The sequence below is a fragment of the Apis mellifera genome, linkage group LG6 (assembly GCF_003254395.2).
Source record: "Apis mellifera strain DH4 linkage group LG6, Amel_HAv3.1, whole genome shotgun sequence".
Classification (NCBI taxonomy): Eukaryota; Metazoa; Arthropoda; class Insecta; order Hymenoptera; family Apidae; genus Apis; species Apis mellifera.
In genome coordinates, this window is record NC_037643.1 from 12,980,485 (window position 1) to 12,995,417 (window position 14,933).

The 14,933-nt window shown below is 23.7% G+C and overlaps 2 protein-coding genes across 3 annotated transcripts; one reads left to right on the forward strand and one right to left on the reverse strand.

The window, feature by feature from the left end:
- Positions 1 to 196: 196 nt before the first annotated feature.
- On the forward strand, positions 197 to 4,987 carry LOC551087 (periodic tryptophan protein 2 homolog). Its single transcript, XM_623486.5, has 15 exons — positions 197 to 332; positions 666 to 778; positions 947 to 1,041; positions 1,122 to 1,250; positions 1,351 to 1,621; positions 1,688 to 1,872; positions 1,957 to 2,194; positions 2,271 to 2,775; positions 3,038 to 3,375; positions 3,470 to 3,617; positions 3,706 to 3,883; positions 3,985 to 4,128; positions 4,206 to 4,280; positions 4,366 to 4,585; positions 4,671 to 4,987. The coding sequence occupies exons 1-15, from the start codon at positions 315 to 317 to the stop codon at positions 4,810 to 4,812; spliced, it is 2,799 nt and encodes a 932-aa protein (XP_623489.2). The 5' UTR covers positions 197 to 314; the 3' UTR covers positions 4,813 to 4,987.
- Positions 4,988 to 5,228: 241 nt separating this feature from the next.
- LOC551046 (cys-loop ligand-gated ion channel subunit 12344) lies at positions 5,229 to 11,294 on the reverse strand. Of its 2 annotated transcripts, none has more exons than XM_016912935.2 (9): positions 11,185 to 11,294; positions 10,911 to 10,981; positions 9,424 to 9,523; positions 9,145 to 9,299; positions 8,318 to 8,473; positions 7,732 to 7,872; positions 7,438 to 7,646; positions 6,998 to 7,138; positions 5,229 to 5,522 (listed from the first exon to the last, which is right to left on the reverse strand). In XM_016912935.2, the coding sequence occupies exons 1-9, from the start codon at positions 11,253 to 11,255 to the stop codon at positions 5,268 to 5,270; spliced, it is 1,299 nt and encodes a 432-aa protein (XP_016768424.1). In that variant the 5' UTR covers positions 11,256 to 11,294; the 3' UTR covers positions 5,229 to 5,267. The 2 variants fall into 2 exon arrangements, with proteins under 2 accessions (XP_016768424.1, XP_623445.3); XM_623442.6 differs by having other exon boundaries at positions 7,438 to 7,667; positions 11,185 to 11,293.
- Positions 11,295 to 14,933: the final 3,639 nt, after the last annotated feature.

Here is a 14,933-nt window from a genome sequence, read left to right on the forward strand (position 1 = left end):
TTATATAAAATATAAGAATTATAATTATTGATATTATTAATAATCTTTTAAATATGCATACTAAAATAATACTAATAATTTAATTATAATTATTCTGTATTATCACATTATTTTATATGAATTTAATATTTATATTTTATATAAATTTTATAAAAACTTTTTGAAATTTTGAGCCAACGCCTTAATTATTATACACGATTGGATTCATTGAACGGAAGTCATATGCAGTAGCTGAAGTATAGTATGCTTAATTCAAATGTGGTATTAAACGTGATTATTAAAGAATTAGTAAAAATTATATATTTTAAAGCATCATGAAATTTGCATATAAGGTAAAAAAAAAATATGTTTGTGATTTATGAAATAATAATTATTTAAATAAATGTTTTAAATATATAGGAATTGTTAGAATTATTTAATGTATTCCTAACCTAGGTCTACTTTTTAATACAATGTATAACACTATTTAAAATAGTATATGCACTAGTTTTCAAAAATTTTTTTAAATAAAATTATATATTTTTATCTAAATTCAAGATAACAAAAATCTGAAAAATAATTTTTTATATATTATATAATATATATTTAATATATATAATATATATTTAAATTAATAATATTGAAAATTGATAAAATAAATATTTTAATTATACTTTTTTTTATAGTTTAGTAATCTGCTTGGTGCAGTTTATCATAAAGGAGATTTAATATTTACTCCAGATGGATCATCAGTTATTAGTCCTGTAGGAAATCGAATAACAATATATGACTTAAAAAAGTAAGTATAATATTTATTCAAAAATTTTTGTGTCATTTTTAATCATTTAATCAATTTTCAAATCATATTATTACATAATATTTTAATATTATTCAATTTTATATAAAATAAATAAAATAATAATATTATATATAATTATAAATAAAATAATATTATAAATATTTTCAGTAATAAGTCAAATACTTTACCTATAGAAAGTCGATATAATTATATAAACATAGATTTATCGCCTAATGGATCAATATTAATTGCAATTAATGAAGGTATAATTTTTATATATTGTATTTATTTAGAAATTAATCTTAAAATTTCAATATAATTTATTTAAATAATTTTCTTATAGAGGGTGAAGCTCATATAATTAGTATGATTAGTAAAATGGTAATACATAAATACAGATTTAAACGACGAGTTAGATGTGTAAAGTTTTCTCCAAATGGTAAACATTTTGCAGTATGCAAAGAAAATAATGGTATATTTTTATAATTATTTATATATAATTAATATATAATTAAGTTTTTTTATTAAGTTAAGTTTTTTATCAAGAAGATGAATGATGATTATTTTTTCAGTATTTATTTTTAATGCACCTGGCTTGCAAACAGGTGAATATAATCCATTTATCATGGAACGTGTATTCCATGCAGCTATGGATGACACAACTTTCATTAATTGGTCTTATGATTCAAAATTATTAGCTGTTGCTTCTAAAGATATGGCTACCAAAATTTATAGTTTAGAAAAATATGAAAATTTTAGATATATTAATCTTGGTGGTCATTCAGATGAAATTGTAACATGTTTTTTTGAAAAAAGAAATTATGATTTGACTACAATTAGCAGGTATGTAATTTGAATCTAATTTTTAGAAAAACATTTTATTATAGTATAATATAATATATTATAAAGAAATGGACAACTATGCATTTGGGAATGTACAATTGATCCAGAAGATTTAATGCCATTAGAATCACCACCATTTAAAAAAAACAAGAAAACAGATAGTGATGAAGAAGATGATATTAATATTGAAAAGGCTAAAGAGAAAACAGATAAACAAGTGAAAGCTTATGAATATAATTTAGAACAATCGCGTAATTTTTTTTTTTATAATTTTATATTATACATACGATAATAATAAAAATATCGTGAAATATATAATATAATATATATTTTAGAAAATTCATCTGAATTGGATGTAAAGGACACTGAAAATGAAACAGGAGTTAAGCAATTACGTTATACTAAATTATGTCGTCATTATTTAAGTAATGAAGTTCAAAAGCATGAGAAAAAAAAAGTAATACTCACTGCAGCTGCATATCATCAGCAAACTAATATTCTAGTCGTAGGATTTAGTAATGGTTCATTTTATTTATATGAAATGCCTGATGTAAATATGATACATTCTTTAAGGTATAATCATATCTCTATTTATCAATCGTTTTAATATTAATATAAATTATTTTTAATAATTTTTGTTATTTTTCAGTATTTCAAATCAATGTATTACATCTATTGCCATAAATTCAACTGGTGATTGGATAGCTTTAGGATGTTCTTCAGCTGGTCAATTATTAGTATGGGAGTGGCAAAGTGAAACTTATGCTATGAAGCAACAAGGTCACAGTAACAATATGAATTGTTTAGCATACAGTCCTGATGGTCAATACATAGTTACTGGAGGCGATGATGGAAAAGTTAAATTATGGAATACAATGAATGGATTTTGTTCTATTACATTTCAGGAACATACATCCACAATAACAGGAGTGATATTTAGTCATAATAGAAAATTTATTGTTTCTGCATCTCTTGATGGCACTGTTAGAGCATATGATTTAGCAAGGTATAGGAATTTTCGAACTCTTACTTCGCCGCGACCAGTACAATTTTCCTGCATTGCTTTAGACTCAAATGATGAGTTTCTTGCAGCTGGAGGTCAAGATTTTTTTGAAATTTATTTATGGAGTATTAAATTGGGTACACTTTTAGAGGTATTTTACATTGAATATTAATGTTTTTATATGAATTTAATTTTAAATAACATTCTTTTATATATTATAAAAAATTTTTAATCAAAATGAAAAAGAGAGAATAAGAAATCGAAATAAAATTTTGCAAATTTTTAAATTTTTCAAATTATTTTTTTATTGTTATTTCAAAATATAAAAATATAAATGTTCACATTGAATTCTCAAAATATTAATATTTTTAAAATTATTGTAATTAAATATTGTATTTTTTTATTATTTTTAGATATTAAGTGGACATGAAGGTCCAGTTGCTAGTTTGGCATTTAATCCAAATGTTGCAAGTACCGAATTAGTGTCTGTATCTTGGGACAAAACTTTAAAAATATGGAATGCAATTGAAAATGGTTCTGTTCATGAAACATTACAATTAACTGCTGATGGTTTATTTGTTACATATAAACCAAATGGTGAAGAAGTAGCAGTTGCTACTTTAGATGGACAAATTTCATTTTTTCATTGTAAAACAGCAGTACAAATTGGTAGTATTGAAGGAAGAAATGATTTAGGCAGTGGAAGATCTGATACTGATCTTATTACCGCTAAAAAAAGTCTTAAGGGCAAGTCAGTATTTTTATAAGGATAAATATGAAATATTATTGTATATAATAACATAAAAATAATATAAATATAATAAAAATTAAAATCAAATTTTTAGAGCTTTTTCGGTTCTTTGCTATTCAGCTGATGGTACATGTATATTAGCTGGAGGACAATCCAAAAATATATGCATTTATAACGTACAGGAATATATACTTGTAAAAAAATTTATTATAACACAAAATAGATCATTAGATGCAGTTGATGTGTGTAACTTTTTATATTAATTTTATAATATTTTTATAATATTTTTATAATAGTATTATTTTTTCACTAAAATTTTATTTTTAATAGGATATTATAAATAGACGAAATCTAACAGAATTTGGAAATCTGGCGTTAGTGGAAGAACGTGATGAATATGAAGGAGGAAATGTAAAGATACGATTACCAGGTGTTAGAAGTGGAGATATGGCTAGTAGAAATATAAAACCAGAAGTTAGAGTATACAGTTTGCAATTTTCTCCAACAGGTTAAATTTATTTTCTATTTTATTTTAAATAATTATTACGATAAGTAACTCTAATTCTAATTTTAATTTTGTTTTTTTTTTTTTTTTTTTTTTTTATACAGGTCAAGCTTGGGCTGCGGCAACAACGGAAGGATTATTATTATATTCGTTAGATATTGGATTGACATTTGATCCATTTCAATTGGAATTAGGAATTACACCAGAAACTGTGAAAAAAACTTTAAATGAAATGCAATACGCAAAAGGTTTATAATTTATAAATAAAAGTTTATAATTTTTTAATTTCTTCAATAAAAAAAATGCTATTAAAAATTTTTTTCAGCATTAATGATGGCTTTGAAGTTGAATGAAAGATTATTAATAAAATATGTTATAGAAAGTATTCTCTGTTCAGATAGTAAGTTAATAACAATTTACTAATATATCATTTAATATATTCAATATATTTAATACATATGTATTCATTATATTTTTTATTTCAGTTGATTTAACTGTGACAGATTTACCTGATATTTATATTGAGAAAATATTGAAATTCATAGCATCAGAACTGGAATTTACTAGACATATACATTTTTATCTTCTTTGGATAGAAACGATATTGACCAAACATGGACCAAAAATAAATGCAGCACTTCAAATGCCAATATTGTTGATGTTGCAAAAAAATATGCAAAAGAAATATGATGATCTAAGTAAAATGTAATAGTATAATTTTAATTAATATATAATTTTTATAAATTAATTGTTTAATAATTTTTAATATTTTTTTTTATTATTATTACAGATGTGATTTCAATCAATATACAATGAATTACTTAAAAAAAGTTGGAGTTTATAAAGCTGAAAGAATTGTTTCTGAAATAGATATAATAGAAATCGACAAGAAATTTGAAAAATCTTTGATAGAAGAAATAGAAAATAATTAAAATATACAATATGAGATAATTATAAAAATATATATTATAAGAAAATAGATTATGTCGTACAAATATTATATGAATACAAATATATGTATATAAATATTTTATATACTTGTATAAATTATATATAATTTTTTTATAATTGTGAACTAGAATAAATTGATTAATTATTATATAATAATATTATATATTAATAATATTTAATAAATATTAATAATTATATATTAATAATATTTATTTTATTTATTTTCATTTAATATATTAAATTAACTATATATAAAAATATATTATATATTAATTTAAATTATTCATTTATATTTTAATTATATAACATTTTAATAGAATTTTTTGTTTGAAGACATTACAATTATAAAAAGTTCCATACAATATGATTTATTAATAAATAAGTTTTATTAATAAATAATTTATATGTTCTTATTTATTATATATATTTTATAATTTTACATTGCTTTTTTAAATAAAAGTATCGGCCAATACAAAATGATGAATAACATAAATAATATAGGAAAACCTATTCTGCTATAAATATCTATTGTTTGTGATTGTGTTTTGTGTACACGTATCATTGGATATTCAGGATCTAACCATGTATTTTGCAGAAGATGCTTACTACCAGCTTTCTTATTTTTTACTTTTGGTATATATGTTGAATCATAATCCCAGATGCTTTGCCCTTTTTCGATAACAATTGCACGCTAAAAATAATGCGATATTTGAATTTTTTATTATTTTTTATTCAATTTTGAATTTTTTATTTAAATTGACTATATACTTTTATTATTATTATAATTAATTAGTTTTGGTATATGTCTAATATAATACAAGTTACTATTTATAAATTATAAATTAATAAAAAGTAATTAATAATTTAATGAAATTTTTCTATTACGGGTGGTAAAGCTTATTTTCGGAATAATAACAATAAATTTTTTACTTAGAAAATTATTTTCAATTTTTTTTTGTATAGAATTTTATAATTTGTTTAATAGTTAATTTAATTAAATAAATATTAAAATAAATTTAACAAAAATTATAAAATTATAAATTAATAAAAGATATTTTTGGTATATGAAAATATAATGTAGCAAAAAAATTATTGATGGATGTCTTTATACGAATAATATAATATGTTATATCTAATCTTTGCATGCATTATATTTGAATAGTAAAGTGTAATGATAGATGATAATAATCTAGAATACGAGAAATTTTACAGAAACTTAGCAATGTTAGAAAGATATTAAATTTTAATTTATGCAAAGCCTTCTTTTTTAATATTTCTTATGACATTTAATTTTTCAAAAAAAATATCTTTTTTATTTAATAATTTTTTAATTTGCTTGAATACTCATTAATTGAACAAATTTCATCATCAAATAATATTAAATAAATAAATAAATAAATAAATAGACATATAAGAAAATAAGAACAATGATAATTCAAAGAAAATAAAAGATAAACTTACAATATGTTTTGATTAAAAAAAATTATTTTTGTACAATAAATTTCTTATTGTATCTTATCTAATGTTTTCTTCTTATTATATTTTATCTAATATAATAATACATGACGCATTCATTGAATTCTTTGTTAATCATTAATTCATAAGATTTTTTGATTGATTAATATATCCGTATTGACTTTGAGTAATATGCGTACTCATACATATATATATATATATATATATATATATATATATATATATATATATATATATATATATATATATTGAATGATTAAAAATATTTGTAAAGACCAAAAAATATAATGAAAGATGAAATGAACTAAATATTAAAAATTTTTTGATTTGAAGACAATTGACAAGTTTGGTAAATATGAAAAAAAAAATATATAGCAAAATGTTATGTAAGATCACTTGAACATCGATATTTGAAAGAAATTATTAAGAAAAATATTGTGATCATAATTTTTTAAATAAATATGAAATTAAGAAATTGTTATAGATAAGTATCAATACGTTAATAATTTATATGTATACAACATTATAACGATAAGAAGATAAAATAAAATTTTAAAAATAAAAATAAAAATGTTATACAATAATTTCTAAATTATATATAATTAATCTTTCGTTTTTATTTTCCTATTAAGTGTTTAATTCTAATTTTAATAATTTTTATAAGAATAATGAAAAAATTGTCATACGAACTGTTGAGTAATGTCGAGACATTATCGACGTTTGCAAATCGTATTCCAACTGGGATCGTAAATCGAGTACTTTGACTACTACGAATTCCCCAAGAGCTGCAAATACGAACATCATACAACCTGCCATCCAAACGTCCAGTGCCTAAACATAAAAAAAAAATAATAAATAATAATTTACAGTAAGTAATGTGATAAAATAATTTTATGACTAATAAAAGTAAAGAAATATTTTGAAATATGCTATGATTCTTCTAGCTGTTTCATTATTCTCATTATTGAACCTTTCATTTTTTTAGATAAAATATTAAAATAAGTATCCATAAGACGTGTTATTTAAGGGAATATAAAATATAAAATATTTAAGGGAAAATAAAATATAAAAAAAGGGTTCAATAAAAGAGATTAAATATTAAATATTGAAATATTAATAAAAGAACTTACTTTCACATAAGCAACTGGAGGAATATCGCTTTTTAAACCAGTAAACATAGTAACTAAGGTCAGCATACTGGTCACTAAAAGAGCCACGCGACCAGGAATCGCATCTAGTCCCAACCAAAAGCTGAACCAAGATAGCATCACTACCAACGTGGAAGGAGCAAACGTTTGTATCAAATGATGACCAATTTGCCTCTCAAAACGGAAGAAAACTACCAACCGTGAGAAATTTCCTGCAAATTAATCGAACGTACATACTTTTCCTGATATTCGAATGTCATTGGACAAAGATCATACCACTTTTTTCGAGCATATAATCGACGGTTTCTTCGGCAACTACAGGTTTCCCGATGTCGTATTGTAGAAGTTTCAATTCTGGATTCACCGTGACAGCACCTGTTCCCCATCTCAAACGTAACTTCTGTTTGTGATAGGAAACTAGTAACGCAATTTTTTCCAAGTTAATCTATGTTGATTCTGTCCAGTTTGATAGACTTTGGATAGAAATGAATGATAATTGACTTGGATTGAGAGTTCACAGTTTTATAGGATACCTCAATCACTCTACTTATTAATTAATCATTTAAACATGAGAGAATTAATAAGAAGATCAAGAAACAAATGTTTTAAATCTTTAACAAGTTACATGAATATAATAGAATACAAATAATGTCCATTATTACATAATGTTTCATTCTGAAATTATAAATTGCAATCTGCTTTAACAATCTACTCGATATAATATAAATAATCTCATAAGTTTAAAGATTAAAATTTTTGTTGAGATGGATTGATAATTTTTCGTGTTAATTAATTAAAATGTAATAACGAGAGTAAGTTACGGAATATAAATAATAATTATTTCCTTAGCCTTCGAACTTACAACTTTCTATGTAGATAGGGCATATCTGAATGTCCATTGGATACAATTGAAATTCCATTTGGCATGCGATGATGGCATGCATTCGTGCCGAATATTTCACCGTTTTATTCCTATACAACGTCACCGAGGAGAATTTGTGATTCAACGCCGCGATTTCTGTAAGAAAGAAGAAAACGAAAAAAGAAAGTGTTTTTTTTTTAATCTAATTCAATTTATAAATTCAAAAACAAGATATCCAAGATATTCGAGATTGAAATCCTTAACGTATTCGTTATTTCGAAAAGTCATTACGAAAATAAAGACATTAAGGTTATTCCAATGTCACTTTTTGCATTATTATTCTCTCTCTCTCTCTCTCTCTCTCTCTCTCTCTCTCTCTCTCTCTCTCTCTCTCTCTCTCTCTCTCTCAGTGACTTCAGCGACATGTGGTTTTCACATCAAGTTTGTTTTCAAAATCAAGATTATTATTATCGATATATCGTATAGATATATAACACGTACATAGATAATAAAGATGATTAATGAAAATTTGCGATAAAATATTAGAAAGTATGTACATCTTGTCATATTGTGAACTTTCATTTATCGAAAAACGAGACGAGAATAAGAAAATTAAGACAGAAACAATTCCAGGATAACAAATTTTTGATCTGGTTAAAAATTTACATTTCTTTTTTTTTTTAATTGTAATATTATTTATTTATGTATGTTATTGAAACCATTAGCAATAAAATTTATTAATTTCTTAATTGATTCAAATGAAATCTCGAAACAGCGTTAAAAATTAAAAAAAAATAATATCGTAGATAAAAATCTATGTCACTCACCAGAAACTTTTGCATTCAAAAAATAAGGATCCGGTTGCCATAAACTGTCGAAGAATTCGGGGGGTAACGTAACGTAATCGTCGCCTTCCTCGAAAATATAATCCGGCATGTCGAGTCGAGATTCGATCCAACTTTGTCGAACGAACATATCCACCCTATTTTTATATATATATATAACATTTTTATTTTCTTTTTTTATGCAAAATTGTAACAGTAATCGTTCATTGACCAGGATGATACAATGAATGATAATTGTATCGATTGCCGGTCGTGACTTACCGGAAGTCCATATCCTCCACATTTATCGAATTAATATCAGCTACGAAGATGTTGAAATCCACGAGCACCGGCAAACCTTGCTTCGACGGAGGCCTGATCTCTGCATTTACATTTTTTTGTACACATTAATGTACATTACAAACATATACATACATACATTAATATAATAATATAAATACATACATAATATACATACAAACATTAATATATATTAATGTACAATTATAATTATGAAATTGCATGTGTACAAGGTGTTCCATTTAATCTTCATCGATCAAAGCAATTCAAAATAATCGGTTTTAATAATAAATTACACGTGTTAAACGAACATGATGGACAAATGATGGTTTTTGGTTCAAAAAGTTGTTCACACATCTTTTTAATGAAACATATATATTCATATATTCTTTGATTCATTTCATTTCCATCATTTTTGTAAAGATTTCATATATAAATATTTTTGATTCAGTAGACAATTTGAATTGATGTAAAACATTGAAATGTGGATACAAATAATTCGTTCATTATCAAAAAAAAAAAAAAAATTAATAAAAATTAAGAAGAAAAATATAGAAGAGATATTTTCAAAGTTGTAAACTTTTTTTTGTTTCCGTTAGAGACAATTACTTGCTCGCTTTTTATAGTTATCGTGCTATGGTGTCAAGAGCGTGTAGAAATGAAAGGAGGACACGTGTGAAATCTTGTGTTATCAAGAAAAGAAGAAGAAACGATAAGGTGTCTAATCTTTTGTTTTTTACACAATACACAGCCCATTATACAATTATATGTATATTAAAAGAAAATAAATAAATAAATGCTAAAAATCGATTAATTAAAAATGGGAAACCAAAATGATGGAACGTTTTGCAATCTCTTTTTGGGTTGCGACCTACAAATTGAGAACCATCGATTTATAACGATTCATCGAATTCGTGTTGCATATCTCTCATTGAATTAAGCAGTTTAAATATTGTAGAATATATCTACGAGGGAAAGTTCGATCAATTATACACAGCAGGGAGAGAAATTCTACGATATAAATGAAAATGAATGCAGACTTTAAAATATAATTTATCATTCATCTAATTGTTAGTAGCACGAAGAAATTGTTTCTCTGACATGCAATATATATGTTTTTGAAAATAATTAAAAATCTCGAAAAACTTTCGTAAATGAAAGGTTTATGAAAATTTTTCACCAATTTTAATATATAACTCGTGAATTACAATATTTTAACGTTTCAATTACAATAATATCGTTTTGTCATATTATTATTATTGTTAGAATAAATTCATATCAATTTTGAAAATGAAAAAGTCGATGATATCGACTTATCTAAAAAATTTATTGCAAACTTCAGAAGCAATGATAATGAAATTATTGCCGATAGAAACATTATGCGTTACGTTGTGTGTTAATTGTACATCGAATGCATTTTCTCCGGATAAATTCCAAGAAAAAGTATTTCCGTTGAAATGCTGACAAACCTTTTACGTAATGCTCCGGCAGAACGATCCTTGACTTAAGAGTAGAATTTTTCGCATCATCGGTCAATAAGCTAGGAAAAAGGCGAATATTTGATAAAAAAAAATAATAATAAATAAATAGATAAATAAATTTTGTATGACTCGTATAAAAGAATAATTGAAAATAATTGAAACATTTCAAGTGTGCAAAAAATAAAGAACAAAAAAATTAAATCGTTTTCGAAAATTGAACAAGTGCTAATATTTTTTTTTTTTTTTTTTTGAATTGTTATACCTCACACTAGAACACACGAAAAGCTTCAAGCATGAGTAAAAGAGTACTGTTAGGATCGTGTTCTTCATCATAAAATTTCGTCAACTGCCGATACGTTTTGATCGACCATCCCACCGGCTATTACGCGTTTCAATTAACCTATTATTATGGTAGTTACGTGCAATCTATTTCAATTGCAAATGTCGTCAAATACTCCTCGGTTTGAAGAAGATAAGCAGTAGTCGTTGCTTTCCTTCGAGTTGCGCAACGATAAAAATTGTCAGCAACAATAATTTGATCTTATATCTATCCTAAATTATCTTAAATCGTCGTAAAAATATATGTGCGAGAGATCTACGTATTTTTATATATATTTTAATTATTATAAAATAATTTTTCTGTACACGTGTGTACCGCATATATATTTATTATATGTATTTTGTATTTTTATACAAGATATTCTGATGATACGATCGAAGGGGATGAAGCTATGTGAAAAAATAAATAAAATAAAATTTATTCATTTGAAAAACTTCATTTTAAAGATCTTCCTCGAAAAAATTGAATTTGAAAATTCATTTTTAACTTTCACTTCTTGATTATATGCACATGTTCAATCTCTAAATTTTCTATCTTTCTAATTTTCTAAAAAACAAAGATTTAATCGATATAAAATTTTATATATTTTTTTGGTTATTTTTACGTGTAGAATAATCACTTATCGATAGTTTATTTGTATCTAATCGAGAAATAGTCAATTTTAATTGTACTTGAAAAATTTTTAAACTTATTTTATTCGAAAATAAAGCCTCGATTGAATAAATTTTATTTTATATTTTCAACTATTTTTTCAGATAAAATTATTTCTAATACGGTTATAAATAATACAGTTACAGAATATCCTAATGTAATGCATATATTTTATATATATATATATTTTTATATTTCTATGTATCATTTTTGATATATATTTTTTTATTATCTTCTTTTCCATTTTCTTAAAATATAACATTTTAGAAAAATTAAATATGAAATGGAATAATATTACTTTTCATAAAATTCCTGCCAATATGTCAGCTTAAAATGATAAGTATTGTAAACAGTATGTTTAATAGCTAAGTATATCAAATTCTAAATTTAAAATTTTGTGTGCCATTTTCTAGAATTATATTTTCCTAAATAGAAATTTCAATTTCCATGCAAATTTCTGTCAAATTATATTCTCTAATCTAAAAATTTTAATATATTAGGAATTTTATTTATGCATTTATCTATATATAAAAAAACAATTTTCATGTGTATTTCTAAGAAAATATAAACAATATCAAAATATATTTTCCTTGAAATATTTATTTAAACAAGTTTTTACAAGTTTTATTTAAAACATTTTTCATTATAGAAAAAAATATCGACGTAAATCAAGATACGTAAATCAGATAACCTCTATATAAAATAGATATACGACATGTAGAAATGCGTAACAAATTGCAAACTATATTTTATGAGGTTGTTGTCCTAGAAATGCATTAAAGTTGAGAATATAATATCTATATTTTTTACATTAAAGTTAAACATATTGTGATTTTAAAAGAAAAGTAAAAATGTCTTTAATTCATATTCTGTATCTCATTTGTGATCATACGTTAAAAGCATATATAGACAAGAAAAGGAAAGAAGATTATAGAGAAGGACGAAGATAGAAAATTCGAAAATCAGCGCCATCTCTAGAGTGCCGAAAATGAAACACAAGTATAAATAGAGACAGCAAATATTAGAACAAAGATAGAAACAGAGTAAGATTTGACTATCAGCGCCATCTTTTGATTGTTTTTAGAAATATATTTTCAATATAGAGATAGCGCTAGTTTTTAATTTTAACTCTAGTTTTTTCTGTTTTTAAAAAAATGTTTTTTCTTTATCTAAAAGATGGCGTTAAAGGTAAATTCGATAAATGTTTGATTTATTTCTATCCTTCTCTTATAATTTGCTTTTCTTCTCTTTATAAATGTTTCATTTACGGCACTCTAGAGATGGTTGATTCTCGAATTTTTACCATATCTTTGTCTTTCTCTTTCTATTTTTTTTTCTATTTATATTTAATTTGTGATATTCTAAAATGGTATTGATTCTTTTTTTATTTATGTCTATCTTTCTTCTGTTATTTCCTCTTTTTATCCATAATTATTTTATAAAATTTATGTTTAAGATTTTGAGATAAATGTGTATTTGTTTAGATAAAATATTTCAATCATCGAATTCCTGAATTTTAGGAGGTAAAAGAATAAAATCATTATGTATTACAATCATAAGGTTTCATAGATTATTTGAAACCTGTTTGAATATCTGATAATATAATTTAATAAATCAGCATGTACATGAAACTGAAATCTTTTATTTAATTTCTTTACTTTTATTAAATAAACTTAAAATCTTTTTTTAATAACCTTCGCATAATCATTATTTTTATAATTCATACAATAAGATATTAATGATCACCAATCACAATAAAATTAGAATAATTTTTCTTTTTAACCATGGAAAATCTGATTAATTAATTTTAAAAAAAAAATATTTTTTATATTCTTATAATCCTCAAATCGTTTTAGATAAACATCTATAAAACTTATCGTAAAGAAAGATACTAATGATAACGAATGTTATCATACATAGCTTTCTGTTTAACACGTTTCTGAAATGTATCAAAAAAAAGGAAAAGAAAAAAGTAGAGAGAGTGAGTGGCCGTTGAAAACAGGCGCGCTGCTCAACACACGTCAAAAGAGAGCTCGAGATTCCGATCTTCCGACTATTCACATCCCCGTTCTCCAGGATCTTATGAGAAAACAACGGTACCGACATCGCCAACATCATCCACATGTACGATTAGACGTCACAACGTCTAAAACTCGACCTCGATCGGCGACCTCGATGAGTCTTCCTCTCAATTTCCGGATTTCTTTGTATAGTTTGATTTAATATGAAACAAAACAATATATCATAATAAAAAAAATCAATTATATAATATCCGAGTATGAAATTTCAATTGACATCGAAATCTCTATTAACATGAATAATAACGATAATTTTAAAAAAGGCATGAAGGCAATAAAGAATTACATGAAGAAATATTATTCAATGCTTCTATATTATTAAATTATTTAAATTTATACTTACGCATTATGATATAATTTAAAAGAATTTCAAGAAATTGCATGAATTTTAAAGTAATAACTCTCTAGTATATATAAAAAATAATATTTAAAAGTAAAAAAATCGAAGCTGTGTAAGAGAAATATGATTTTTTAGAAATTGTAATTTGTGTCATGAACGATAATTGTTGAAAATCATTAATCATTTTTATACACTTTGTGTAAAAGTGTTGTATTTATTGACTTTGAAAGTTTTCTTCCTGGAAAAATTTTTACAAATATTGAATCATTTATTTTTAGATTATTTTACTTTCTTTTATAAGATTTTTTTATTTAATTTTTTAGATTATTCATATATGCATGCTGTAAGAATAATAAATATGTAAATATATACAACTATGTGTTAACTTGGCTTAAAACATAGTGCATGCATTAAATGATAGTGTGGATGCATGTCACTGTCATGTAGCTTGTAAATTATGCCATCATCGATGTTGTACATCGTATCGAAAGATCGCAAGCTTAAAAATTTAATTTTTTATCCTTAAAGATCTTCGAAGTGTTTTTAGATTCCAAATATATCAATATTGTGTAAATTTTTTATTTTTAAATTTATAAAAATAA

Coding starts and splice junctions, on each gene's coding strand:
- LOC551087 (XM_623486.5), top strand. Junction 3,376..3,469: donor AAAAAAAGTCTTAAGGGCAA/GTCAGTATTTTT, acceptor TCAAATTTTTAG/AGCTTTTTCGGTTCTTTGCT. Junction 4,129..4,205: donor TGAAATGCAATACGCAAAAG/GTTTATAATTTA, acceptor AATTTTTTTCAG/CATTAATGATGGCTTTGAAG.
- LOC551046 (XM_623442.6), bottom strand. CDS start 11,255: ATGATGAAGAACACGATCCTAACAGTACTCTTTTACTCATGCTTGAAG. Junction 7,873..8,317: donor CCCTATCTACATAGAAAGTT/GTAAGTTCGAAG, acceptor TTGCGTTACTAG/TTTCCTATCACAAACAGAAG. Junction 7,139..7,437: donor CTCCAGTTGCTTATGTGAAA/GTAAGTTCTTTT, acceptor TTTTATGTTTAG/GCACTGGACGTTTGGATGGC.